We start from the raw sequence: 10,335 nt of genomic DNA, 5'->3' as shown, positions 1-10,335 counted from the left end.
AGGTAACTAACCAATAGTCCCCTAATACAGCTTGGCGGTGTGTTCCCTTGTAAGTACTGATTAACAGCCCATTAGTTCGTGATTAGTTCTTCTTTGTTTACAAGGTAACTAACCAATAGTCCCTAATAAGGCTGGGCTGTGTGTTACTCAGTAAGTACTGGTTAACTACCGATTAACTCATGATTTGTTCCTGATTCGTTCCTGAGGCGTTCCCTAGTAGTTAATCAAGTTTTGTGTACCTTATTGTAAAGTGTTACCCAGGGAACTCTTTCAGCTTTAAAAACTTAGACACCTGAGACCTCTCAAATTTTGGACAGAGAAGACAGATATGTTGAGAGGGTGAAGGAAGACGTTTATATCAAACAAGAAACTTCAACTTTCAATTGAGGTCGTCTCAGCTTCCAGCTTTTTAAACTCTGCAGCATTCTGCATGATACCATCACTTCCCCTCTAATTCACACTTTCATGCTCGTGTCCAAAACATTCTTTTATGAGCCGTGAAAACAAAGACCTTCATGACCTTTGGAAGGGAGCAACGATTAATCTGCCTGTTTATTTAGCTGCATGAATGGAGCATCTCGTGCAGTTCAAAGTGCACAAACCCACACTCTCCAGTTTTGAAGTTAAAAAGCTCCAAGGATGGGAAGTGAAATGTCTTTAAATATAAAATAAAGTCCAGTTGCTTTGATTTTAAACCTTTAGGATTTCACCATTTATACCAGGGCTAATCAACTGGTGGCCCGGGGGCCAAATCAGGCCTGTGGGTGAGCTCAGTTCGGTCCACCAATGGGTTCATTTTTAAATAAAACTAGATTTTAAACTGTAAAACAAACTTACTTAATGACCATAACTGCTGGATGTCCAGCCCCTGAGCAGTTAATTTGAATATTCTTGCTCTATACAATAAAATTTACATAAGTTAAGGAGGTTAAGCATATCAAAGGAGAAGCACGAACAAATATGCAAGTGGGCTGTAAATCAGGATAAAATGTTCTGTTAGCTAAAATGTGTTATTATAATAGAGTTATAGAAAAAGTTTTGAAACCTTAAAGTTACATTTAAAAAAATACTAATGAAAGTCACAGGCGTTCAATCTTTTTTTATACTATCCGCAAGACAGCACATCTTGGTTTGGATCAAGGAACTTATAGGCTCTACTGCATTAATGTTGGCATTTTCTTTTCTTTTACTTAATGTGATTTAAACCTTAACGCATTGTAATTCAGAAGTATAATATAAACCAGTGGTGATTTTAGCTTCTTTTGGGGGGGTGCTCAAGCACCCCTAAATTTTAAATCAGCACCCCTAAAAAATAAAGAAACCATCATGAGGATTTTGTAAAGAAACTCAGTTCTCAAACCTTCAATTCACTAAAATATTGAATAAATATGGAATAAATGATGACACTCAAACGGGCCAGTAAAAGCTAAGATTTTGTTTTGCACGAGTCTAATTCTCAATGCCACCTGTCAATCAATCCAGTAGGCTCGTCAGTGTCTGACCAGTCAGTGATCTCAAGTTGTTCCGAAGTGAAACGTCCCTTACCTGCAGGAGCTCCACCCACTTTTCCTCTGACAACATCTTAGCTAGCACTACGTTAGTGTCAGTTGTGTGTGTGTTTGTGTGTGTGTGTGTGTGTGGGGGGGGGTGATGCATAAGAGAAGTGGAGCATGCTCACACAAGGGGAGCTGTTGGTCAGGCTTCTTCTTCTTGTTACTGTAGCTGTTTAACAAATCGTTAAAATGCACCAGAATTCAGAAAACACAGACCCCCTCCCCCCACCCCACCAGTACCACCACCCCACCACCACATTAAAAACGATTCTTACGCCATTGGAAATTGTGTTGCTCAAGCCAAGAGCCATTGTCAGCTAAGCACCCCTCAAGGTCAGATCTTAGAATCACCCCTGATTTAAAGTAAACCCTAGCAAAGGAATGCATCGCCCGCTGCCTTTCATGCCTGAGTTTTGAACTAAAATCATCTCATGCTGAAAAGGAACAGAGTTTTAGCTGTTTTGGGTCAAACTTTGTTCGGTCTATTCTTATTATAGAGTGATAAATAAACTAAATACAAATCCACTGGACTTCTTTCTGCGGTTAAAGATGTTTCGCTTCCCATCCCAGAGGCTTCATCACTTCAACAAAATGTCAGCAGTTCTAAGGTTCAGAGTCATGTTTTGTGTTTGATGAGGATGCTTGACTAGGGAAGCCATCTTGAATGAGGCTGACTCTAAAAGTTGTGTATGAGTGTGTCTTCTTGATGTTTATTATTAGGAAAATAATAAATCCTAGTTTTAAATATGTTGGGGTTTTTTCCCCACGGGTGTATTTGTAAATTTTTTTAAACTTCATTAGTTTTTTTTTAGATAGTTTTTCTTAATTCTTCTAAATTTAATTTCTCTTAAATGAAGGCGAAAACGATGCCAGACATCTGTGCGAGCGCCTCGGATGTGGAGAGTTCGAGAAGATGCTGACAGCAGAATGGATGACCGAGCTGGATTTTCAACATTCAAGAAAGATGATGCTCAACTGTTCAGGCATCGCTGAGGTCACTCACCTGTGGCAGTGTGTTCGTCCACCTGTGTCCGTAGCGTGCCAGCGCCCTGCCTCTGTCTCGTGTGAAGGTAACAAACCTACAGGCACATATGAGCGTCACACGTGATGTTGAATGGTCGGTTCGTTTAAACAGGTCACAGGAAACTGCAGCTCAAAGGAAACTCGTCAAATGTTTGCTCTGGACAACTGGAGCAGTTCAAAAACGGCCAGTGGGAAACTCTGAAAGAAAACACTCATCCTGATAAGTGGTGCAAGCAAATGCACTGTGGCGACCCCCACGACCTCCGTCAGACTAAAGAAAACTTGACATGCTCAGGTAAACTGAACACGGTTCTGTTTTACAGATCAGCTGTTACTGATAAAACAAAATGTTTCGTCTTGTTTTTTTTGTTTTTTTTACACCTCGCAGACAACGTCAGAGTCGTTCTGATGAACAACAACCAGGAAACCAAATGTTACGGAGAAGTCTACGTCAACGTGAACGGTACAAACACGGCAGTGTGTGGCTCCGGGTGGAGCGAGAAGGAAGCTGAAATAGTCTGCAAAGAATTAAACTGTGGCGCAGTGAGTCTACTTTACCCAATATTTTACTAACAAATACAATGAACAACACGGACAGGTGCTGTTTAGTCAGCTTCACAATACTGTTGTTGTTAAGGCGCGCACACACACCATCAGGACATTGGTGCCAGATGTTGTCTTACCAGAGCAAGTAAAATCAAAAGAGAAAACTCATTCCCACAATACACCATTAATCTGGTCTCCAGCTCTAATGTTAAAAATCTTGGTGTTGTTTTTGATCTAGACTGGACTATTGCACTGGTTTGTTATCTGGGTGTCCAAATACGTCTTTAAAAAGTCTTCAGTTGATCTAAAGTGCTGCTGCCAGAGTCTTAACTGGAGTTAATGGGAGAGATCGCATCTCTCCAGTTTTAGCTTCTCTCCACTGGCTCCCTTTCAAGTCCAGAACTGAATTCAAAATCTTACTTCTAACCTACAAAGCCCTCAACATCCTAGCTCCATTTAATTTTACAGATCTTATTGTTCCGTATTTTCCTAACGGAGCACTTTGCTCTCAGACTGCAGGTTTACTCGTGGTTCCTAGAGTTTCCAAAAGCCGAATGGGAGGAAGATCTTCCAGTTCTCAGGCTCCTCTCTTGTGGAACCAACTTCCAGTTTCTGTCCATGAGGCTGACACATTGTCCAGTTTTAAGACTGGGATTAAGACTTTCATTTTTGATAAATCCTATAGTTAGGGTTGGCTTGTTATGTACTCGGCTTAGACTCTTGGAGGACAAACTGACCCAATTTCTTTAAATTAATTGTTAAAATTGAATAGTTTTCATTTGATACTATTTCTATCTTAACATGTGATTCTTGACCTGCCATTGTGTATCTGTTCCTCTCAAACCCAGCCGGTCAAAGCAGATGGCTTCTTGTCCTGAGTCTGGTTCTGCTAAAGGATTCTTCCTCATGAGCGAGTTTTTTCTTTCCACTGTCGCCTTCATGCTCGCTCAAGATGAGAGTCTGTGATAGAGTTTAACTCAAAGCTCCTCAGATAAATAATATTAAATTATTATTTTATATAAATTAACGTTTCTGTTCGGTTCCCTGAGATGACTTCTGTTGTGATTTGGTGCTATATAAACTAAAATGAATTAAATTGAATTGAATTATTTATTTCTTATTATTATTGTGAGTATTCTCTAAAGGTACTCGTAAAAACTGTCATGAAGTAAGAAAGAAAACATTTCAGAATATTAACTCGTCCAGAAAAGTGTTGGAGTAAACTCTGTCAAACTGCACAGTTTGATACAGTTCAGGAGAAACAATTTAATATTTGAGTTCATATTTGACAATGAGGACATCGGACTTTGTTCTTTTAATAAAAAAATCGGTTTCAAAATTTCATTTTGGCACATTCTGGATATTTAGTTGTATAAAAATACTGGAACTTAAACGCCTAGCATTTCATGGATGGACGGATGGATGGATGAATGGATGGATGGATGGATGGATGGATGGATGGATGGATGAGAGATGGAGAGATTATCAATCCGATGGGGGGATTTGTAAAGGAATGCACAGCTTTCATGGCAGTAATGTCCATGAAGGAATATTTTCTTTGGCACATTTTGGTGATTTGACTTCTGATTGATTATGTTATTTTTATGGAATCACGTTTTCTAACCTCACTTTTCAAAAGGGAACCTCATGCAGAATTTGGTCTCCTTTTTATTTAACTGTGGAACAAAAAGAATATTCCTTCATTCTCCACAGCATCAAAACATTATTAGCAGTATTTCTGTGCGTTTTGTGATTCAAGCTAATTGACAAGTTGTGTTTGTGAATTGATGTTTAAAATCTCTCCTGCAGGTGCTCCCTAAGAAAACGAAACTTAATCCAGCGTTACAATCTGGGATTATGGATCATGTAAAGTGTGAACGTGGTGAGGCCTCCCTGTGGCACTGCAGGGCTAAACGTGGCCACAGAATAACCTGCTCCACCGTCCCGTACGTGGTCTGTGCAGGTGAGATATGGCACAGGGATCTTAATTATCTGTTTTGTACAGATTTAATGGTATTATATAGAAATGAAAGGAAAAAAAGGGCATTTTGACCGTTCAGAATGTTTGACTTTTTTTTTTTTTACTTTTCATCATGACGCAGGAAGTGTGGATGTGAAACTGGTGGACGGTCCTGGAAAATGCTCTGGGAGACTGGCAGTTCAAGACGAAGGCCAGTGGAAGCAAGTTAGCTCTGCTGGTTGGACAGACGAAGGTTCAGACATCGTCTGCAAACATTTTGAGTGTGGAGATAAAAGTAGAAGAAACAATAAGGACAAATTCATAAAGGGTACTGGTGATACCGTGACCATGACGTGCGAAAAAGACAGTTCTAAAATATCCGACTGTAAAATTAGCCCAAACCCGTCAAGCAAAACCCAAGATCCTGTGGGAATAACCTGTGAGGGTGAGTTTCTGACCCGTTTGGGTCGTCTTTAATTTTTCCTTCCATTCACATTCGCAGTAGAAATGTAAAAGTGAGGACGTGAATTAAATGTAAAATGATTTTAATTTGCAAAATATGCTGTAGAAGTTTACACAGAAGTCTGTAGCAACGTCAAACAATTTAAAAGGCCTTTTATTATAACAGAGCTTATTCCTACCTCTATGTTTCCATCAGTCAGAAAGAATAAAAGACTAAAACACAAAATGTGTGAATGCTGACGGACTCGACATTATCCTAAAGTGTAAAAAATCAAAAATAAGTAAAAAATTATCCAATGTTTTTTTACACGAATGATTATTCTGCAGGATTTACAACATTTTCTGGCACGTCACCTAAAATGAATGAATATTTAAACGTAGAAAAAAAAAGTTTGGAAATAAATATTTAAAAATGTATTTGTATGAATGCTGATTCAGCATTTATTTTAATTTATTTATTTATTCATATAATTTTTGGAGTTTACACATTTTGTACTAGTTTAGTATTTTATGTACTATCCATAGCTTTTACACTTTTCAAAATATTTTAATTTATTTACAAACATTTCCTACATTGAATTATAACTTTTTCACTTCTTTCAAAATTATTTTTATTTTTATTTTTATCTGCAGTGTTGTACTTTCTCTTTTTCCTTACCTTTGGCTTTTAACCAGCCTTTTGCTACTTTTAGATACAATTTGCCACTTTACCATTTAGTTACTTTTTAGCTATTTTTTAGCTTCTAGCTACTCTTTTTCTACTTTAACTTTTTAACTTGGATTTTGATACGTAATAATTTGCTATTTTTGTCTTTTAAGTAGCCTTTTGCTTAGAATTTTGTTATCGTATTTATCAAACTATAAGGCGCATTAAGCAAAACTTTATTCAACTCATTCACAATAACTCTCCACGTTGTTCAGCTGGACCACATAAAATCAGTTCGAGGTCATTAAGCACAGCCAGAATACATAAGGTGCACTATATTATAAGGCTCACTGTTGATTGTTTAGAAAAATTTAATTATTTTATGAGTTCCTTATAGTCTGAAAAATATGGTAGCCTATAAATACTTTTTTTATGCACCCTTTAGCCACTTTAGCTTTTAGCTAGCTCTTTGCTGCTTTGAGCTTATAGCAAATGTTTTGCTGCTCTCAACTAACTTTCTGCTACTTTTAGCTTTTAGCCTTTTTTTATTTTTACCTTTTGCCTCTAGCTACGTTTGTTATTTTTAACTTTTAAATAGCCTTTTGCAGCTTTTATTTTATAGCTAACTTTCTTTTTTTTTTTTTAACTTTTATAATTTAGGCAGCCTTTAACTACTTTTTTGCTTCTACATAAATTTAGCTATTTCTAGCTTTTAGTTCGTGCTCCATTATTTTTAGCTTTTTCACTGCGTTCTGTTATTGTTGGCTTGCATTTCCCAAATGTTTGGCTTCTTTCATCTTTAACAACCTGGTTTTAACCTCACACACACGTTTTCATACAAAAACACACATCTCTCGTTAAAGTTTGCCTTGTTGATGTCTGGGCTCTTGTAGCAGAATATTTTAGCAGAAGACGAGTTTTAGCTCTAGAAAGAACGATACATGATAATAATAAATACTCATGGAGTCCCTCCTTCGTTCCCCTCCTGTGCAGGACACAAAGTTATATTTCTGAACGGCCCTGGTTCGTGTTCTGGCAGAGTTGGGGTGGAACAAGGCGACAGAACCTTCTGGCTCTCTGGGTCCAATGAGACGTGGGACCGAGCTGCAGCCAACACGGTGTGCCAGCAGCTGCACTGCGGGGAAGCTAAAACCTTTGGGTCAGAACCTTACAGTGACACCGACGTATGGAAGGAGTTTTACAGCTGCTCGCCCAACGACAAGTCTCTGTTCGATTGTCACAAAACTGCTCCTCCACCTGACTCCAACCGCACTATTGCCAAAGTGACGTGCACAGGTAACGTGAAACTCCCGTCATAACTGAAACTCTGTTTGTGTTGCTTGTTCTCACCAGGTGTGTGTAACTTAACCGTCTAATGGTAACGTCTGTTAGCAAATTATCTCATAATCCGCATCACAGATTTTAATGAAACTTTTTTGGAAATAATCATTTGATGTAAATCTACAATGGATTAACTTTTGGAGCAAACCCAACTTGATGTGGCCACCACACCCAAGTGAACTTGGAAAACACAAAAGCTACCAGTATCTTCTGTTCCATTTCACTGAGATGTTTATAAAACGTGGTGTGGTAGTAGCTTAGAGTAATTCACAACACATACTTTATGCATCGCTCGTTTCACCACAGGGTCCAAAGTGTGGCCCGAGGGCCATTTGCGGCCCTTGGAGTGATTTTGTGCGGTCCACAGCTGCAGTTTCAGAATGGTATCATTTTGATCTTTAGGCCTAAGAGGTCGATGCAGACTTTCTGAAAATTTGTTGGTAATTATTTTTTTATGTAATGTTTAGGTTTAACAGCAAAACAATCTTCTCAAAATGAGCAATATTAAACAAAATACAAACCTTTGGCTGTAGTCTTGATATTTTCATTTCATGATGCAAAGCACCAAAAACCTTTAATGATTTCTACCAGAAAGAAGACTTTTGGATAATGACTCAGAAAACTTGGCTAAATATTAAAATTGATAAAATATTCAAGAGGGAATTGGACATTTTTAAATGAATATAACGTGGCATCATCTACATACGAGTTGATCAACTTTATCAAATCGTCCATGAATCTGTTGTAGCGACTGACAGCTGAACGATTTTTCAGAACTTCGATCAGCCTTTTGGGCCGTCTGTGATCCAAAAGGCTGGTCGGCCCCCCCCCCCCCCCCCCCCAAAAGGACATTTAATCAAATTATGCTTTTATTGCTGCGCACAGACTAAAAAGAAGTTTCCAAACACAAGAAAACAACAAAAATAGACCCAACAAATTAAATAATTTTTAATCAAAAATATAATCGCTGTGTTTATGAGACTATAAATATTTTGGATCTACAACAATTTAAAACTTTCTCCACCAAAATTAGTAAATTTGTCCTTTCTCTAAAATATTGTTCACGTTGAGAGTTAAATTCACAATCCTTTTATTTTGATATTTTTGGCCCACATATGAAAATGTTTACACATAACTGCATTACATAAACTTTTGTAAAAACTTTGTCATTAACCTGTTGTGTCAGCTGTTTGTGTGTTAGCAAAATATTCCCCAAACCCTGGACGGATCGTGTTAAAGTATCAGAAAGTAATAATTGCATCCAAAAATGACGGATGTTTGAATTCAGTCCAATTCGAGAAGGAAGCCACAGCTAGTTAGCATTAGCCACTGCAAAAAATGGCTTTAGTTCAGCCAGTTTTACAGAAAGTAGCTAAAATTTGCCGTGGTAGTAGCTGAGAGTCATTCACAACTCATGCTTCAAGCATGACAGGTCCACATTTTGCATGAAACTGATATTTTCAAGGTTTGACTAAAACAACTACCGTAATGTTCTGACTATAAGGCGCATTAAGCGAAACAAAACAGTCAGATAAGTCAAACTTTATTCAGCTCGTTCACAAAAACTTTCAACATTGTTCAGCTGTACCACATACAATCAGTTTGAGGTGAGTAAGCACAACAGATTTCATACTTAAGCTGCACCAGATTATAAAGCTCACTGTCGACTTTTGAGAAAATTAAAGGATTTTAAATGCGCCTTATAGTCCGAAAAATACACTACAGCTCATTTCTCTGTAAACGATGAGCTCTGTCAGAAAAGTAAAGACAAGTTTTTGTAAATGTTTTATTCTGTCACTGATTTTTCTGGTATCAACTTTTGGACAACACCTTTAAAGCTGAGCTACATCATTTTAACATATAGATTAACTTGGTGATAAAACGTTCTACTTGTTTTATTCAAGATCTGGAAACGCTTTGATTATAAAACGTTTTCTGACGTGTTGCTTTTTGGTCACAACAGAAAAAATCCAAGTGAGCCTGACAAATAAATGCTGGGGAGACGTTCACATCTCTGCAGCAGGGAAAAGTGGGGGTGTGTATGCAGATACCTGGACAGCAGACATGTCCACGAAGCTGTGTGAAGAACAGGAATGTGGGGACACCATCCAAAGCATAAGCAGCCCGTCGAAGGGAAGAGATGTCATCTTTAAGAGTTTGCACGCCAGAAGCCGAACGTCTCCTCTGAACCAGTACAGCTTCGTGAAAATAGACGACAACGCGAAGATCAAATCCAAAAATAAAGCCTATGTTGTCTGCAAAGGTAACTGTTTAATTATTTTTCTCAAAAATAAGTTTTATTTTCCTGAACCTGAAACAAAATTTACATTTCAGTGGATTTTTTTTTCTTTCATAGTTTTATTGAAAATGTTGATTTTCATTTACTGAACAACAAAAAGAAAAAAAAAATGTTAGAGAAAAGTTAAGACACCTGACAGAACTTTGTAATGCTTTTTTAAACAAGGTGAAACTGTTAAAAGTTAAAATTATAAGAGCGCAAAGCAAAAACTAGCAGAACAGTAGCTAAAAGCTCCATTTAGCAAACAGTAAATAGAAGTCAAAATTTGCAAAACTGTAGCTGCGAGCCAAAATTAACAAAACAATAACTAAAAGCTAAAACTAGCCGAACAGTAGCTAAAAGCTCCATTTAACAAAACAGTAAATAGAAGTCAAAATCAGCAAAACTGTATAACTGCAAGCTAAAAGTAACAAAACAATAGCTAAATCTAAAACTAATCAAACAGTAGCTAAAAGCTTCATTAAGCAAAACAGTTACTAGAAGTCAAAATTAGCAAAACTGTATA

At 37.5% G+C, this 10,335-nt stretch overlaps 1 protein-coding gene across 1 annotated transcript in view; it reads left to right on the top strand.

Moving 5' to 3' along the window:
- The window catches only part of LOC119417336 (scavenger receptor cysteine-rich type 1 protein M130), a 22,890-nt gene that overhangs the window by 3,186 nt on the left and 9,369 nt on the right, over window positions 1-10,335 (top strand). Inside the window, exons 4-10 of the mRNA XM_037684543.1 lie at window positions 2,411-2,623; window positions 2,689-2,871; window positions 2,965-3,119; window positions 4,932-5,085; window positions 5,225-5,527; window positions 7,184-7,502; window positions 9,511-9,794. Of these exons, the coding sequence (XP_037540471.1) occupies window positions 2,411-2,623; window positions 2,689-2,871; window positions 2,965-3,119; window positions 4,932-5,085; window positions 5,225-5,527; window positions 7,184-7,502; window positions 9,511-9,794 (1,611 nt within the window). The remainder of the gene's footprint in view (window positions 1-2,410; window positions 2,624-2,688; window positions 2,872-2,964; window positions 3,120-4,931; window positions 5,086-5,224; window positions 5,528-7,183; window positions 7,503-9,510; window positions 9,795-10,335) is intronic.

Source organism: Nematolebias whitei, chromosome 11 (genome assembly GCF_014905685.2).
Source record: "Nematolebias whitei isolate Nwh7 chromosome 11, NemWhi1, whole genome shotgun sequence".
Taxonomy (NCBI): Eukaryota; Metazoa; Chordata; class Actinopteri; order Cyprinodontiformes; family Rivulidae; genus Nematolebias; species Nematolebias whitei.
This window is presented reverse-complemented; position numbering and strand designations above follow the sequence as displayed.